Genomic DNA, 19,667 nt, shown 5'->3' with positions numbered 1-19,667 from the left:
GCATGCCCCTCCACCTGTTTATGCGATACCAGTTCTCAGTTTGCCCGCTTTATCCATTGTTAAGACTATATACTCAGGCCTACAGAGTACCCTCTACCCACGGGCACAGCACAGGCCTACTCGGAATGATGAATGTATGCCCCACCTGTGCAATACAGGTTGTATCCGTTGTACCCATACTCGCAGCACGGTAACGACCAATAACATACAACCAATCAACTAAATATGGAGATTGAAGATACAGTGATCGGATACCTGATGCAGTGAGAAACGGACTGTAGCCCGGCAAACGAGTTATTCCGGACACACGCGCACTGCACTAGGGGCGATTGTGGCTCAAGAGGTAGAGCAGGTCGTCCAATGATCCATGGGTCGGCGGTTCGAATCCCGGCTCCTCCTGTCTACATGTTGAAGTGTCCTTGGGCAAGACACTGAACCCCAAATTGCTCCCGATGTGCTGGTTGGTACCTTGCATGGCTTCCGCTGCAATCGGTGTATGAATGTGTGTGTGAATGGGTGAATGTAATGCACAATCTATGTAAAGCGCCTATATAAATGCACCATTTACCACACACACGTGTTTTGTGAATGTATAGATCTAGAGTAGACGTTACATTTTAGAAGCAAGTTCCCCAGCAATGGTGTCTTATATGTCCTAATTCGTGCCACGCGACATTGATAAGTGCAGTCCCACTATGTTTTAATACTGAATGGAAATTCTTGTTTGAATCTTACATTTTGACAGCTGGATATTCCAGAATGGATGAACACAGCTCCGTGAGATGATCCATGTAGTAACAGCACTGCAAACAGCCAGAGGACATTCATTATTCAAAGCAGGCTATGCAGCACAGAACTATTACCACTCCTTCCATTTGTTTGCACTTTTGCTGCCTGAATGTGGGCTTATTACCATAAATTCATGACTCATACTGATTGATTACAAACAGTGACAAGTACTTTCATAGTTGTTTATTAAGACATAAAAATTAGCCACCATTTCATTCATTCACAGAACTTTGCACATTGTAAGACTTGGGACACAGGATGTGTATGTGTGGGCCTAAAGATGTGAAACCTAGGTGGTTACGATAAAAATGACAAAATAAGCCTCTTTCATATGACGTTCTGAGATGTCTCACTTTGCCTCGTCCCGACAGTGGTGATTACATGGACGAGACAGCAGGGGGTGCATTTGAACCGGTTTGACTATTGTGGAGTCGTGAATGACTCACCCTCATCTGTCCTGCCATCCACGTGGTGCTGAGTCACTAGTCTATTGGGAAAAGGGTCATGATGCAGACTATTGACTAGTACAGTGTGAGCACATGACAGTCTGCCAATCATTTAACGTCCATTTCCAAGAAATGGAAATGACACATCTCCATCTGTGTGTAATGCACACATATGCATATACACACATACACACACATGCTGTATATACATACACTGCACTAGAAGGCGATATTAAATTAAAGCTAATGCTATAGCTTCCTTTTTGCCGTGTACACAGACAGTGCCGTTGTCAAATGTTCCTATGCAAGATGTAAACTTGAATACTTGTTCCACTATAACCTACAGAACCACACAGTCCACAAAACGATGGCTAACAATCACAGTGGTGTGCAGGTGATAAAGAGAGCAAGAAAAATAAGACAGATGTGCTTTTTATTTCAATTTATTTGTCTTTTAAGAACCAATACGAATTGGGGATGTCTTCAAAATGAGTACAATAATAAAAAAACTGACCATTTGCCTTTCTTTCCACCCATTTTCCTTCAGAGTGAGAGTAAGGTTTTAACAGTTGGATCTTAGGCTGCGTGTCTGTGTTTTTTAATAATGTCATGTTCCGGGAAGTCCTATTATAAAACCCAGTCAAAAGGAGTGAGCAGCCATTGGTGAATGGACTAAAGTACCTGTCAAAACAATTGCCAAGTGTCTTCACATGTTCAACTGCCTGTGTGAGTGGATAGACAGTGTGTGCGTGTGTTGTCAGTGTGTTTGTGTGCACACAAAGGACGGTCAACAGTGTTTCGTGGACTTTTCCAAGGTGGATTGATTATTGCACTCCCGTGAGATTTAAAGAAAAAACACAAAGTGGAAAAACAACATGGCTCTAAAATAATAATAAAAAATAAAATAAAACAAATTGGATGACTAAGAGTCCTTACCCCTGCCAAACTCTAGACTGCCACACTAATCATAGCAAGTGAATAAATATAGCCGACATATTTAAAACTAAGGAAAACCCCCTAAACTGAAAGTGACTTGAAGAAAGTAAAGGAGGGAGAGACATTACTGCATTTTCAGTGGAACCTTTTCAAGATAGTTTTGTGTGCAAAAAAATAATAAACACACCAATACCAAAATGGACTGTTGTAGTAATATTATAATCATGTGCTGAAGGGTTTAAAAGTAGTTTTAAAAAGGTACATGTCCCCTGGGCAATATTAAATGAAATAAAATTCATAACATTTTTCATCATTGTACAACTTACATACGTGTGTGTCTGTGTATGTGTGTTTTTGTGTAAAATAGAAATACACAAATGAAAAAAACAAAATGAAAAAACAAAAACAAAAAAAACAATTCATGCCATGATTAAATCTGATAAAAAGAAAAAAAGAAACAGGATGGACTTCAGTTTGAAAAATCTGGCCCGTGGTTGAACACTAGTAACCGGGAGGCGGGCCTATCTGTGTGCTTTGACCTTCTCATTCATTGGTTCGGCTGGTGAATCCCTAGATCTGGACTCATTCATTCGATCACCCGTTCGCTCATGTGATCAATTTTATCATGATTCCATGTTAACAAATCATCACAATAATTACTTGATAGCTTTCTGTTCATTTGCGTCTCCCCTTTGTTGGAATAGTTTCCCCCACTAGTTGCACATTAAGAAGTGTTGCGCTGATGACTGATACGTATAGCCTACTGCATGCAGCAGTTGTGGCCGTTGTTATCCTTGAACCGCAGGCGCATTTTGGGTCTGTATTTCTCGAGGTAAAGAAGCTGTTTTGAGTTGAAGGCTCCACGTCTCTTCCTGTGAAGGAAGGACAAATGGGAGAAAGTAAATTAAAATGATTGATGGGACTCATAAATCCATGACAGGGCCAGTAAAATAGCAGCGTCATCATCCTTGGCTAACTGTCACCAAACTCAAAAAGCTCAATCGCACTTAAATCAGACACTTGTTTTTACGAACAAAACGTTGATTTTACCCAATCTGTGTGACAAACTACAATACAACTGATACATCTGCAGTAGTTGGAGGTGGATTCCCTACTCTTCCATCGTTTAATTTAAAAACTGGTGTTTTGTAGGTCACCTAATGGTCGACAAGTGCCTTAAACTGAAAAGGTGCAATTATTCCTTGGACAGGCCGTTAGAGGGTGCAGACAGCTGGCTCCATAGCAATGTAATCGGTGCGTTTTTGTCTATTTAAATGAAAAAAAATCACACCCGTCTGAAGTGAGTGGTGCTGTACTGTACTGTACTGGCCCTCCTCCCTGGCCTGTGTGTGTCTATGTAACAGTAACACTTGGTGGTGAACAAACGCTATAATGCTATTTTCATGCTCGGACACAGCCAGACAGCCAGGGACAGACCCAGGGACACAGCCACACACATAGCCGTCTATATACCGATTCAGAAACAGGTCTCATGGTCGCAGGCAACGTATTTCCTGTAGGCGGAGACAACATATCTGCGGTTTCCCCGCACCTCTTTCTACTACAGTGAATGGAAAAGAGACTGATGTTAGTCTGCCTCAAACGTTACTCTTTTACCTGCTTTTTACTAACACTAACATTACAAAGATGCCCAGAACATCGGGATGAACCTGTGTAGTTTATGGCTGCTCCAACAGTAGTGGCAACATAAAAAAAAAAAACGGAATGTCAAAAGATCTAACGCGGTGGCTGAGACCAGAGCCATAGAGTAATGGTTGAGACAAAGCAGTGAAAGGTCCTGAAAGATACATAACGTCAGTCTTACCCAATCTTTCTGTTTTAGGAACACAAGGCTGCTGTACTTTTAGTATGAGGTATAAAGTACAGCAGTATTGCGTTCCTAAAACATAGGGATTGGGCTCTGGTCTCAGCCACTGCGGTAGATATTTTGACATTCCGTTTTTTTTGGGAATGTTGCCACTACTGTTGGAGCAGCCATAAAATACACAGGTTCATCCCAATGTTCTGGGCATCTTTGTAATGTTAGTGTTAGTAAAAAGCAGGTAAAAGACTAACGTTTGAGGCAGACTAACATCAGTCACTTTTCCATTCACTGTAGTAGAAAGAGGTGCGGGGAAACCGCAGATATGTCGTCTCCGCCTACAGGAAATAAGTTGCCTGCGACCATGAGACCCGTTTCTGAATCGGTCTATAGGAGTGGTTGCGCCACTCAAAAATATGCATTGCTACAATTTTACAGTCGGATGTCAGAATGTGTACAAATAGTTATGACATCATATGAATATTTTCACAATATACATATACAGACACAATATAGTGGTTTAAATTTGGCCGATCAACCGCAATTTTAACCACAAGTTGTATGGTCAAGGAGAATGCTGTAACGCAGGGGTTCCCGCACGGTGGGTCGGGACTAATTTGTGGGTCATGGACACATTTTTATGGGTCCCTTTATTTTTGGTTTACTACATTTGGTTTTTAATTATAGTTTCAAAACCTTTATTTTTTAAATCCCAAAAAAGCAACATTTTTCACGGATTAAAAACAAATTCAATGATTTTTTCCCCCTGTAATTTCATGAAGAAATCCAAGAAACATCTAAGAAATTACATTAATTAGTTAGAATTATATTCAAATTAGAAAACGAATATTTAAGTGAAGTAGTGAAAATAGCCGATCTACAAGCTCACAACAGATCTGCTATTGTCATTCTTTTGGGTCCCGGGAAAACATCTCTCTTTTGGGTCACGGGCTAAAAAGTTGGGGAACCACTGGTGTAGCGCATGGGGGGGGGGGGGGGGGGGTACTTACTGCCTTATGAACTGCACCGCATCCTCGTACTTCATCCCACATTCAATGAGGGCTAAGGCTACCAAGACCGGAGCTCTGATAGAGGGAAGGGGAGGGAGGGGGAAATAAAGCATGGAGGAGGAGGAGACAGAGGAAAGGGAGAGAAGAAAACAGTTAAATGCCAAGGTTCACATGGTTTCATAGTTATAAAAGGTGGGGAGGGGGGGGGACCTGGGAAATGGGCCTGGGAAATCAACATGGGGTCCACGGGTTCACTGCTGCTGCTGCCCTGCTGCTGTGCCACACTCACACCCAGGGCCCCATACGCACACACACACACACACACACACACACACACACACACACCGCGATAAGTTACAGTAAGACAACTTTCTCTGGTTGTAAGACAACTTTCTCACCAGAGATATACTGGGGGGGGTGAAGCGAACCTCCTTTTTTTTTCGTCGTGTCACATATCCATGCTGACAGAGCATTTGCTTTGCTCAAGTGGGTTTCCTCTCCCCCCCACACACATAAAAGTGTTGAGGGGAGGGATTGAGGCAAATGAGAATAAAATGGATAAGAATGAGAAAGTTGTGACAGGCAGGGGGGGTAAGACGAGTGCACGGGAACAGACAAACAACAAACTTCCAAATAGTAGCCTCCTCCCACGCCGGGGGACTTAAGAGAATGTTGGCTGGTGTAAAGCAGACGGGAGCGTGGTGGCGAACTTGACAGAATGTTGGCTGGTGTAAACAGTGGTGGAAAGTAACTAAGTACATTTACTTAAGGAATCTACTTACTTTGAGTATTTCCGACCAATTTCCAATACTTTTACTTCTACTCCACATCTCGGATCCAAATGCTTTTGAAAACTTTAGTTACTAGTTACTTTGTAGATTTAAATTATTATTACAAAACATGCGTTAACCACTTCAGACCTAGATAGATTTTGGCCATTTGAAAACCTGAAATGGAACATTCTGCATAGTGAGTACTTCCTACTTTTGGTACTTTAAGTACATTTTGATGCCAATGCTTTTGTACTTTTGAATTCCAGGCTTGCTTGTAATGGAGTACTTCTACATTGCAGTATTGATACTTTTACTTCAGTAAAACAATTGAGTACTTTTTCCACCACTGGGTGTAAACAAACGGCAGTGTGGTGCCGCTGCAGGCCCAAATGACTGCGGTAAACAAAGGGGAGATGAACACAATCCCCAGCCTGCCCAATACTGGGAGTTATACAGTATCTGGAATTCCACTCAAAGCAAAAAATAAAAATAAATCACACCCGTGTGAAATAAGTGGTGCAACTCCGTGTGGGCGGTCCAGGCACCTTGGCCGGTAGTCCAAGTCTGGCAGTGTGCCGCGGGTTCGACTCCCAATCCCGACGGCCTTTATTGCATGTCACCCCCCCCCCCCCCATCTCTCTCCCCATTTCCTGTCAGCCTACTGTCTGTCCCTTTAAAATAAAGGCGAAAGCCAAGATTCATTGATTGGCTCATTGAGCAGCTACAGTATTGTTGGAAGATGTTTTCACGCTAGCAGAGGAGTAGACTAGTGCGTCATGTGGCCTGTGTCAGTTTCTGCACATGCGTTATGTTATGCCTGACTTATACTTGCCGAAAACAGCAGATCAAAACAAGCTCATGTGTCACGCTGCAAAGGGAGCTTGTATATCTGCTTTATTCGGTTCTTGACACAAAGTTTGAATCGGGCCTTACTCGTCAACGTGATTACCTTGTAATTCTCAGTCACATGGGCCACTTTTCCGTGTGTGTGTGCGCGTGCAAATCACTGCCTCTACCTCATGACCAAAAGGCACAGGCTATAATTGTGCCTCTTCGCTTCCCTAGACCCACAGTCACTTACTGGCTCTTGTGTCACTCTTGATAGATGACCCAACCAGCTGATTGTCTATTTACAGATGCCCCACACAGTGGCAGAGACGGGGGAGGAGGCCAACCACTTGAGACCCGGAATGAATCACCGGCCTGTGATAAAGACGACACCCCGAGCAGCAACGGGGACAGGCTACAAAGAGTGTGGGCCGTCTGGCTCACGTTCAGCCACGATGGTGCGAGCTGGACGATCGATAGCAAAGGAGCCGAGAATGGAGACGGGTGGGAGGGGAGCTGGGGGTGAAGGTTGACCTGAGTTTATAAGTAGAGATTTTTGGAGCCAAAACAATTTGTGATTACCATTTCCTCATGATTTTTAAAGGATGGAAATTAATGGACCAAATGTCCCTATGCAGATTGTGCCCAGTACATCTGCCATTTAATTATCACAACAGAACCAGAAGTGATATTTTCATGTGTGCCTAAAATAAATTTGAGAAGAACTCAAAAACACCTAGTGTGTGTTGTGGACCTAATGGGAAAGGGCTGAGGAGTCTATGAGGAGTTGCTGGTCTCTCTGAGGCCAAGGGAAATTAAATAGGCCCTGGTCCAGAGCACTCTCCTGGAGCCGGTGAAACAGCAGCACTACACTGACTGACTAATACTTACAAAAAGGCGGAGAGACAGAGGATGAGAGTTGACATTAAAGGCACTCGAGTCCAGTAGGAAACAGCCAGGATCATCAAGTGTAATGGCCTAGTGAGATAATGCAAGCTTAGTATCAGGTACCAAATCTTCAGAGGCTAACATCTTAAGAGTATAGGAGCCAAAGTGATTATACACAGAGAAGCTTAAAGGTAATAGTCTCATTGGCTTCAACTCCATCCAGCTTCTCAACAGGTGGCCCGACAACAATATTCAGCCACAACATGACCTGGACATCAAATCATAATCATCAGTTAGCCGAATTCTTACACTACACCTTTAGTTTGTGCCACATCTTAATAGCATAGTGACTGACAATAGATTAATAGTCCGTCATCGGTATCACATGCTTATTTGACAATAAGCCTCCACCAAAGTTCCAAAGCTTTTTTCCCCCCCGAGCTGAAAACAAAAGGCTAAAACAGACAGTGATGAGCACAGCATAAACCATTGCTGTCAAAGTGAGCAAATCTGCAAGGCCACCGTGAACAGCTTCATGCAGTTTTCAGAGACTCTCTAATAAGCAGTGAACATGAATAGAAACAAAATACAAACCCGAATTATTAGATTTTTTATGTGAACCCATGTGAAGTCTAACTCATGTTGATTAGGTGATGTAATGATGTAAAACAAACAGTGACAAAACATTAAATTCTCTTATGGAGTTTGAAGTTACAATGTGGTTGTATAGGAAGGGGGCGGGGCAGCTAAAATGAATATCAAATATGATATTTGATATTAATTTTAGCTGCCTTCAGTATTTAGATACCGTAAATCCTTTTAGAAACCCGGGCTTTTATTTGTCTCAAACGATTCCGATACCAGGCTTTTATTGGAAGGAGGCTACTTTTCAAACCGATCATAATTAATAACTCACATTTTGGGTCAGTTAGAACACAGTATGTGCTGGGCTCATGTATTGAAACCAAGTCCTCATGGAATATTAAACAGTGCAGTTGCAAGTGATCACTGGTCATTTTAACATAATTACATTATGTTATTGGCATATTGCCTATGGTAAATACCATAATAACATCAACACATCAATTTAACTTGAACAACCAATGTTAATTTGAAGCTATGATTCCCTGCTTTCATTTGACATGAAAAAAAAAAATACAATGGCAGTCCCTCAGTCAAATCTGGTCACAAATATACCGGTATATAACTTCAACTGAGATGGTCTAAACTATTTATTGCACATTCAAATATATGTAAAGGCCTACAGTTAGGCTACTGACAAGCATAACATTTATGATAGGCTATTTCATATAATATCAAATCAGCTTGAACAGTGCAACACTGACTAAATAGACTAAACATCCAAGGCTTCAACGGGGGGGGGGGAGAGCGAGAGAGTCGCGTTACTCTCTAACGAGCGTTAGAGAGAGAGAGAGTGAGGGGGGGGGGGGGGGGGGGGGGGGGTTGCGTTAGCAACAAGCTAACAGCATACCGGTACGTTCGTTCCATGATCCATAAACGACAGATCCACATCGCGCAGGCAGCCCCATGCGCGATGTGCATCTGTCGTATTCCAGAACGTTCGTTGCATGAAGGGAATGCAGATCTGCGGGCGCGCAGCACATGGTGTCACAAACTCATTACTCACTCATTGTAGTAGCCTAGTAGGCTGTGGGATAGATTTCACTTGCTTGGATTTGTGTAATTTTCCTCCCTCCTCTGCAGTTAGACTACCGGTAGTTTTATTGTCCGTGGCCATGAACAGTGCTTATTGGCGTTCTCTCCCGAAGTTCACAAAAGCCTGAGTAGAGCAGTAGACGATAAAATGACCAAAACAGCAAGTAATAACTATGGTGAATATATCAGTACGAGCCCTTTGCATCTGTGTGGCCTCTGAAGTCAAGCGTCTTACCGCTGAACTGACCTATAGGACCAATTTACAATAACTTTCTTTCTTCTTCCTTATTTTGTTTGGTTTATTAGTTTTTTTTTTATCACTGTATGTTTTTTATATTAACCCATTGATGCCTGGTGCAACCTATATGTTGTTCTACCCTTGATGCCGGCGCTCTCTCTGTGTCAGCTATTGTTATAATTTAGCTATTGAAAAATAGCAGATCTACAAGCTCATAGCGCGCCACCGAGTGGCGCGCTATGAACTTGTAGGTCTGCTATTTTTGAAAAAACATAACTATTTAAAAAAATAATGAATCAAAATTTGAAGGTTTTCAGAAACCTTAGGTCAGGCCCTAGAAGGCGTTCCCAGATTCAGCCTCAGGTATCAATGGGTTAATTGTCCTATTGTTGCTGTAGGGCTTTAGGGTACTCACCGGCCCAGGCCCGCCACACAATGCACAGCAATGCAGCAGCCAGGTTCCTCGCGGAACTTTGTCTTCAGCAGGTTGAGCCAGTCGTCCACGATCTGTGTGGGAGGAGGGGCGCCATCATCGAAGGGCCAGTCCTGTGGTGACGGGAGCAAAAGGAAGAGGAGGGGAAAAAAGCATTGTATGCATTATTTCAGATGTAGACGTGAATAGAGACGGGAGACAGGGGTTCCCGCATTTTTACTTTTAATCTTGTGAAATAAAACCTGTTCCTACTTCCTAGAGGTCTTCTTTGGGGTATTCCTTGTCGTGGGACAATTTTATCAGTTTTATTATTGTTTCCCCAATTGTTTTTTTTTTTTTTTTTTGGCCAATGTTTGACCAGTTTTTATAAGAAAGAGGCAAACAGTTTGATCTGCAAGCTCAGTTGTGAGCTTGCCATTTTCACAATATTTAACGGAGTCAAACAAAATGTAATGCTTCAACTCCTACAATTCAATTCCCAGTGCTAGTCCGGGTTCGGGTCCCCAGTTCAAATATGATTATTTTGGGGGATCACAGCCTTAAAAGGTTGAGAACAGAGCAGTGGGCTCTATACCATAAGCGCATGTTTACTGACGTGTGCATGCTGATAAGCTCCACTTACACATATGCCGAGGAAGGCACAGAAAAGAGACAGGATGACCTTTTGCTTCTGCTTTATAAGTATCAGGTTGGTTTTATCCACAAGCTGTGGTTGCCAAAGCAAAGAATAGAAGGTTGATATGATCCCAACTACAATCCTAACTACACTATACAGGTATCCAAATGTACAGAGCTGGTTAGACTTAAGTGACATACATAGTCTTACATAAGATCTGTGGGGCGAAATTAGGAGTGAAGGGGAGAAAGATTTCAAATCTTCTGTTGGATTGCAGACTGATACCAACCTGAAATACAGTACGGTCAACTCGCAAAAAGTACCTGTGGCGACCTTTGGGCAGTAGAAAGCAAGAAAAGTTTTCCTCTGGTCCTGGACTCCCTCTTTCTCCAAAACAGAGAAGAAACGTACACAGAACCAACATAGGAAGCTCTTTGGTATGGTGTTAAAATATCGGTGTCCAGAGTAATATAGTAACAGAGTGGCAACATTAGCGTTGACTCCCATTGTAACAATGGAATGCGGAAGTGCTCATTCCATCTCAATGGGATAGTTCCAGCCATAGGAGCAATGTTTGGAACTGTAGCCCATAGGCACCCGCTTTGTGACGAGATCAAAGCATGTCGCTACTCTCCTACTCTACACCATACTAATCCAAATCTAAAGTGATTGTTATAATTCAAAAGGTCTCCATTATCTGTAAAGAGTCTATTTTAACATGGCGTACCACTCAGATTTGTATTACCTCTCTATGATATGATGTGGAAAATGGATTTGTCAGTCAGGCCTGCTCCATTGGAGTGATGGTCACACTGATCATTGATTTGACCTACCTTTGCACACTGAGGTATGATATAATAAATGATTTGTACCACCGGTGTAGATTCCACAAGTGCTTGAACTATGCATGGAGGCATAAAAACAAAAACGTAAGAGCGCCTCTCACCCCCACTGTACGTGAAAACCTGTCTGCGTACACCATGTTGCAGCCTTTAGAGAGAGTTATAAAGTCAGATAGAGAGAAGGGTCAGGGTGGAGCCCCACCAGGGTTTATTTATGTGGGCCAGGAAAGCCTTCAACACAGCAGGACACAGACACTTGAGGACAGAGCAAAGCCACATGTAGTGTTGATTTTGACAGCACATTTTTATTTTAGTCATAGTCTTTTAAATAAAACCTAACTGAGTTTTAGTTATATTTCAGTCATTTGAAATGTTTTAGTGTTAAGTCTAGTTTTAGGCTGATTTTACATGCTGAAAATAGCAGATTGGATATTTTCAGCATGCAAACAAACATAAAATGAGTCTTAGTCATCATAGCTTAGTTTTTATTCAGATTTCGTCAGTGGTCGACGAAAAATGTTCGTCATAATTTTAGTCGACGAAATCAAAACTGCCAACATGAAAGCATGCATGCAGATCCACGCTTAACACTTAGACCGCTATCATTTATTGAAAAATTAGGATCTAATTCACGCCAGCATTTTTTTAATTTGAGCTCTTATTTTGAAAAGCCGTTATTTCCGGTCCATGAGCAGTAGGCATAAACTAGGAAACAACACGGAGCGGACAGGCCTTGTTTACCATCTGAAGCCAGACCGGAGCTCTGCAGAGCTCCAGATCGTCATATCTGTGCCGTCAAAGAAACGCTGTTTTGACCAAAATGCCATCTGGGACAAGGAATAGGAGAGACAGGCGATTGAAAGAAATGGATAGAATGGATTATTATGGCGACGACGATCTAAGATGGGCGATCCAGTGCTGTGCTAACAACACAGCTAGCTAACCGGCTAACGTGAGTAGCATTATGGCTCGAGCAATCGAACGCGCCATAAAAGCGCAATTGCCGAAGGCCGTCGGCAATGGTGTTAAGCGGCAGTATCAAAATTAGGCTTCAATTGACTTTAATTGTCGGCAATGGCGCTGAAAGTATTAAGAACCAACACACTGCCTTAGAATTGTTTTAACTGACTGCAATTAATTTACTGTTAGGGATGTATTTTACTTTTTTTTAAAAATCACAGCATTTCTTCTCTCTTCAGCCCAAGTGGGAAATTGGCATCAGGCATCAGCAAGCTTGTTTGTTTGTTGACTCTACTAGCCAGTAGCCACTTTGATGGGTAATTAGCAAATCATTGGTAGGATTTGTGAAAATCCATGTGGTGGTTAGAGTTTTAGAACCCACCAGCTACACTAGTAGATGGATAATGTCTTGTGTGCCTTTTTCAAACCTAGTAAGTCAAATCAACCTTTCTTTGAACTTTGAGACAGTGACACATGCAGGCACATTTAAAAAAAAAAAAAAAAAAAAAGGAAAAAAAGTTCCCTTTCCTCTTGAGAATTAACTGGAAAGAACAAGCACATGCAACATGAAACCACCAAACTGTCGTACGTGTGTGTACACATGACACGCGAGACTGAGCTGTTTGGGGTGTGTGTGTGTGTGTATACAGTATGGTACGAACTGGTATGTGTACATTCTTACCATGACTTGGATCCCCTCCTTCTCGATTGGAGCCTTGTCATAGGTGGCGTCACAAACTCTCACTAGTGTGTTCACCTCACACTTTTTCAGCTCCTGACAGACATAAGAGAGGATGTATTTATTACACATGCAGAAGCATTTGCACGTACATGTAGTTTTGTTTACCCTTGAACTGTTACGTTCCCCTTTTTGCAAAATAATATATGTTAATGACGTTTAGAAGATTTAGAACACTTTCCTGTGGGTCTGTAATATGTGGTTTTAGATATTTTAGATTTTAGCAGTGAGCCCAGTGTCTCTGATGTCATGGACACTTCAACACTTACTTCCTGGACTACATCAAGGACTATCTAAAGAGGACGAGAAGAGTTGAGACCCGGAAGTTGTACATGTACAACTTCGTGGTCTCAACTGCGCATGTTTCTGTCCTTCCAGGGAGCAACATGGCGTCCACCGTACGGTCTTCGCTTCTCGTCCTCTTTAGATAGTCCTTGGACTACATGTTGACTCAGTAAGACAGCCCTCCCCCTATTCAGTATTTTAGCCGTGACGTGAGCGCCCCCTCCAGAGTTACTTCCGGGTCCTACTTTTGTGTCGCTTTTGTCCCCATAGAGCTATACTGTGACGCTCCGTCGGACTAAATCTGAGACGAAAACAACCACGAAAGTCTCATTTTACCGCTTTCCTCGCAATAACAAAGCTGCTGCTCTCCCAAATCTGGCTGTGACAGGCCGTCTGCCCCACACGGAATACTATCGCCATTTTATTTCATTGTGTCAACTAAATCCTCGTTAATTGCAAACTAGATTCAACATACTCAACCCTGCACACATTCTAAATATGCACCCGAAATATTGTACTGAGCAAATGGACTCTTACCACCTTCAATAATAATGATAATAGTCTTTATTGTCTCCACATCATATATTTTCTTTGTCATGGACACTTGTACAAAACATTAATAATTCTACTCAAGTTGGAAGCATTAAGACCCATTTTAACCCTCAATGGCTTCCTTTCTGAAAAATAACGTCATTGTAAAAAGATTCACGCGTTTAGATATTCCATTTACAATGAGTTGCGGACGGGAGCTGGTGCCACTTGGACCCGGACGTAACGTAGCACTATAAAATGACGTCGGACTTAAATACTGAATACACAAGGAGCAGTGCACCAAAGCATTATGGGAATTGTAGTCCTGGAAGGAAGTGTGCCCAGTGTCCATGACATCAGAGACACTGGGCTCACTGCTAAAATCTAAAACCATTTTTTTTGTTTGTGTCCCTTTAAGCCATACCCTATTATTAGCCCAACCTATTGCAAAGTAACGATAAAAAAATTGTACGCCATCTTTATTTATGTATTATTGTGAGGACATATGGGGCCTCACAAAGACAACATGACAAGACCATTTATTTAAACAAAAAAGGGTCGTACCTCAGTGAACTTGTTGAGCGTGGCATTGGTGGGATTGTGGGTGATGAGGAACCTCATGCACTCGTAGGTGATCTCGACTGCGGCGGGGCGGTTCATGTTCATGTTGGCAAGACGGCTTAAAAAACAATTACAATACAATACTCTTACAAAATGAAGGTGACTTTTGGCTCAGATGACAGCAAGGACTTCTAGTAGGTTTATGTTTTTGTTTTGTTTTTGTTTTTAAAAAGGTAAAATAAATTAAAAAGAAAAAGACGGGTGCAAAGGGATGGTCAGGAAGATATAACAACAAGTGCACAACTATGGGATGATGTATAAAGAGGGGGTAAAAATATATTATGAACTAGTCCTCCAGGGTGTAAAAAATAAAATTATACAATAAAAAAATATATATATTTATTTATTAAAAAAAAAAAAAAAAAGGAGACTATCCAGGAGTTATCCAATCGTTTACCCCATTCAGGAGAGCTGTTTGTGATTGGCTTGATTCAAGAAGAAAGCGGAAACGATAGATGTCTCTTATCGGCTGGGACAGAGCAGAGCAGTCTGGCCAAGGACTACGCAATTTCCCAGGGGATTTTGGAAGAGGCAGAGGTTCCCAGTGTGCTGGCAGTCAGGGGGGTTTCTGGGTAGCGTAGTCCCGCGGGGGGCGGCCGATTCACTTCTCCACGAAGGCGAGGTGCTGGGCCTGGCAGAAGTCTCCGCTGACACTCACATTCGCCATATATGTACGGCCCAAATCAACACAGAAACACTGTGGACACAAGAAAAAGAGAAGTTAGTTTAACCATCTGAAAAGAGGTCAGTTTAATCAGTTGATAAACACATCTACCTTAACTGTTCACCCATCTGATTTGTAGCTATATGTGAACCAGTGGTACTGTGGATTCATCATCTTACGTTTTGCAATAATTAAAGTAAAGTTCGCTGAGGAGAGCCATTGGCGCCACCAGTTTTCACCTTACTTACTCAACACTGTGTGTCCACCCCACAATTACCACAATTCTAGGTTACATCATCCACTCAATGCGCCCGGAAGAAAAGTGAGCGACAACATGGGTGTGCACACATGCTTTTCAAGAACGGTGCCTCACAGAGCCTGTAATGTCTGGTCTTTAACCAAATAGAGTGGACTCAGTCATCCTGTGCCAAGACCTCAGCAATCTAACACCGGCCGCCGCAAACTGGCTGGAACTGTCTCAAAGCAACACAGGAGGGAGAGAGTGAGCGGTAGGGAGGGAGTGAGGCAGGGAGGGAGATAGGGAGATGAGGACAAGTCGACACACAGAGGAGGCTATCACTCGGCTGGCGCACACAAGGTAGGAGGAGGGAGGGAGGGTGGGAGAAAGGTCTGGACTTTAGCACCATGTCACAGCCCATAGTCACAAGGTGAGGATTACAGGGTGGGCAAGGCTTCAAACGGCCTGGCATTTTTAACATCCCACGCTCCCCTCCTCATTCACCTCCTCAAGACCCTGACATTTGACTCTCTCAAGGTACCTTCTCTCACTTTGCTATGGCAAACTATCACGTGTGGGGGTTCTGTTAGGTAGAGATCCGAGTATGTGAGCAATATCCATATACTGTATTGTTGGTTCAATCTTCAGCCTCTTCTTCCTGGCTCTATGGTTTCTATTGGCAAAACCAATGTATTTAACTCCCTGACAATGTCCCACTCTCACTTATTCTCCAAGCAATTGCCAACCACAGAGCCTGTGTCAAGTGTGTCATCAAAGGGGAGTGCCGTAAAACAACTCTTCCCTCATGGTTTCTCCTCTTAGAGTGCCTTCTGCACGTCTTTTTTTTTCATATTTGGCATCTGCTACAAGGCCACGCAACAAAATGGCCTCTGCTCCGACATTCTCTCTGATGCCTTCAATTATGCTTCTGAAATGTACAGAACACAATGTGGCAATGAATGTGACCACGCAGACAGGCCGAGTTTGGAGTGGAAAGATGAGTGCGTAGGGAAGGGGTGGGGGAGGTTGGGCACAAAGGAAACCTCTTCAGCGGTTTGTTTTCATCAGCCTATAATCCTTCAGCAAGACAGCGGGTAGGGACAGGAGCAGGAGAGATGGGTAGACTATAGGGGCTGTTAACCAGACAGCGGGTAGGGACAGGAACAGGGGAGCTGGGGAGAGTATAGAGCGTCGCAGTCCCGCCCCCTACCATGGACCAGGCAATTATTCTCTGTTCATTTTCCTCATAGACATTTCAGAAAGTATTTATTTAAAGACGTTTACGCCGCGGACAAAGCCAACTCGAGTCGTGACAAATCATGACAACAAACCGAACAAATAATTAGAAAGAAGAAAAAAACGGAAGGTTACAACACTTTTTATTTGTTTGGTCCAAAATATTGTTTGTGTTGTCATGAGTTGTCACGACTCGAGTTGGCTTTGTCCGCGGCGTAACCGTCTTTAAATAAATACTTTCTGAAATGTCTATGGGAAAAATGCATTGGGATTCTTTTCCGGATCCATGGTAGGGGGCGGGACTGCGACGCTCTATAGGGGCTGTTAACAAGCCAGGGTAGGGACAGGAGCAGGGGAGATGGGTAGTAAAGTTCTCAAACTCTGCCCGAACCCGACCAGGCCCGACCAGGCCCGGCCCGACGTTTTCGGGCCGGGCCGGGCCCAAACAATTATGCTAATTAGTCGGGCCGGGCCGAGCCTCGGGCTCGGTGATTTTCCGCGATTGTTATTTTTTCTTTCTTTTTTTAAAAGAGTGTTATTATAATAAAAATAGCAATTCTGTTATTTGTGTAATCTGATTGTGTATACATGTACTTTATGTATTTATTATGAAGAGGGCTGCGCTAGGCGATTCACTTGCGACAGGAGGAGGACTGGAGACGGGGGTCGCATCGCACTGGCATTTCAGACTCGGAGGCCTCTTACACACAATCACACACGTCAAACCACGTGACTTCCATTGGAAAAGCATTGAGCCTGAGGCGGCCATGAAACACAGACAGAACAGATCATGTCCGTCCGGCATGTGTGTACGAGGCCAGAGCAACATGCAGCCTGCCCCGCAGTCCTGCACTGCGCGCAGGCAGTACAGTAGAGAGAACAGTGAACGGTGTGAGACTTGCTTGCTTGCCTTGCTACCGCTGGTTTCCCTCTGGTTTGCTACTAACCACCAGTTACTTGCCAAGTTGCCATATGCTTAAATATTTTATAAAATCAATCGGATTATCACAGCTGAAGAAGCGTCAGGTTTTCGTCATGTTGCACTGAGTCTCGTTAACCCAGCTGGCTGCGATGAATAAAACCTAATTATTAATCAACCTCACCAAACGATCCATGGTGATATATAACTACACGCTACACGTAAAGCAACTTAACTTCAGAGGAAATTTAAGGGAGGGAGCTGCAGCTGCTATTCGTGTTTACTCACCAGTCAGTCACCACCACCACTGTATGGAATCCATTAGAATGATTGGAAATGGAAGTTATGGAACATTAATAGCCTATTCTAACGTGAGTTACATACATCCTTTAATCGATAAATCCGTTGATCTCCGTTCTCACTTTCACACTGAAACACGGCGCTGCTGCGCCGCAACGCTGATCTACAAGCTCACAACGCGTCGCGCTGCTTTTTTTTCCTCTTTTTTTTTCTGTCGGGCTTTTTTCGGGCTTCGGGCTTAACATTACGGTAATTTATAGGGTCGGGCCGAGCCTCGGGTCGACCCAGTTGGGGTAGGGTCGGGCCGGGCCATAATTTTTGGGCCCGTTGAGAACTTTAATGGGTAGAGTATAAGGGCTGTTAACAAGCCAGGGTAGGGACAGGAGCAGGGGAGATGGGTAGAGTATAGGGGCTGTTAACCAGACAGCGGGTAGGGACAGGAGCAGGGGAGATGGGTAGAGTATAGGGGCTGTTAACAAGACAGCGGGTAGGGACAGGAGCAGGGGAGATGGGTAGAGTATAGGGGCTGTTAACAAGACAGCGGGTAGGGACAGGAGCAGGGGAGCTGGGGAGAGTATAGGGGCTGTTAACCAGACAGCGGGTAGGGACAGGAGCAGGGGAGCTGGGGAGAGTATAGGGGCTGTTAACCAGACAGCGGGTAGGGACAGGAGCAGGGGAGATGGGTAGAGTATAGGGGCTGTTAACCAGACAAAATATTGTTTGTGTTGTCATGAGTTGTCACGACTCGAGTTGGCTTTGTCCGCGGCGTAACCGTCTTTAAATAAATACTTTCTGAAATGTCTATGGGAAAAATGCATTGGGATTCATTTCCTGGTCCATGGTAGGGGGCGGGACTGCGACGCTCTATAGGGGCTGTTAACAAGCCAGGGTAGGGACAGGAGCAGGGGAGATGGGTAGAGTATAGGGGCTGTTAACAAGACAGCGGGTAGGGACAGGAGCAGGGGAGATGGGTAGAGTATAGGGGCTGTTAACAAGACAGCGGGTAGGGACAGGAGCAGGGGAGATGGGTAGAGTATAGGGGCTGTTAACCAGACAGCGGGTAGGGACAGGAGCAGGGGAGATGGGTAGAGTATAGGGGCTGTTAACCAGACAGCGGGTAGGGACAGGAGCAGGGGAGATGGGTAGAGTATAGGGGCTGTTAACCAGACAGCGGGTAGGGACAGGAGCAGGGGAGATGGGTAGAGTATAGGGGCTGTTAACAAGACAGCGGGTAGGGACAGGAGCAGGGGAGATGGGTAGAGTATAGGGGCTGTTAACCAGACAGTGGGTAGGGACAGGAGTAGGGTTGGGATTCGGAACCGGGTCCATTTCAGACCCGGTTCCGACATTGCGGATCCGGAGCCGGTTCCATCGTATTTTTATTAACGGTTCCCCAAACGGTTCTCATCAGTCGTCATTTAGCTCCGCTGTGTCTGTGCATGCATGCAAGCAGAGCCTGGGGTGACGTCACCCCACCTAGTGCATGAGTGAGTGGGGTCGGGGAGGATACGCCCACTGTTCTGTGCATTCAGCGACCGCCGCGGAGCGAGTGGGACTGGGACAGTATGTCGAAGAGATCTCCAAAGTGTGGTTAACAGAGAGGGAAATGACTCTGAGGCTGAGCACGCAAGTGCAATAAATGTGATGCTATAGTTCCCTGGCTGCAAAGGTTGTTGCAACTTGTACCAGTTGCAGTTTTGCACCACGTCCACATTGAGGAAACAATTCACGAGAATAATATAGGCACATCGCGTTTGTGAGCCATGCGGAAAGCCGTGCCTGCACTCCCCGCAGCTCCACCACAGCCGGCGGGGGATGATGATGATGCAAGGCTCGTTCACTTTCCCCAGGCTAGTAACGTAATAGAAAATAAAAA

The 19,667-nt window shown here is 44.0% G+C and overlaps 1 protein-coding gene across 1 annotated transcript in view; it reads right to left on the bottom strand.

The window, feature by feature from the left end:
• Nucleotides 1–957: 957 nt before the first annotated feature.
• The window catches only part of ptp4a2b (protein tyrosine phosphatase 4A2b), a 39,014-nt gene continuing 20,304 nt past the window's right edge, over nt 958–19,667 (bottom strand). The window contains exons 2-7 of the mRNA XM_079522285.1: nt 14,832–15,131; nt 14,378–14,492; nt 12,941–13,033; nt 9,823–9,953; nt 5,004–5,078; nt 958–3,043 (exon numbers count right to left, since the gene is read on the bottom strand). Coding sequence (XP_079378411.1) covers nt 2,932–3,043; nt 5,004–5,078; nt 9,823–9,953; nt 12,941–13,033; nt 14,378–14,492; nt 14,832–14,836 — 531 coding nt within the window. The 5' untranslated portion in view covers nt 14,837–15,131 and the 3' untranslated portion in view covers nt 958–2,931. The remainder of the gene's footprint in view (nt 3,044–5,003; nt 5,079–9,822; nt 9,954–12,940; nt 13,034–14,377; nt 14,493–14,831; nt 15,132–19,667) is intronic.

Source organism: Electrona antarctica, assembly GCF_951216825.1.
Source record: "Electrona antarctica genome assembly, chromosome: 15".
NCBI lineage: Eukaryota > Metazoa > Chordata > Actinopteri > Myctophiformes > Myctophidae > Electrona > Electrona antarctica.
This window is presented reverse-complemented; position numbering and strand designations above follow the sequence as displayed.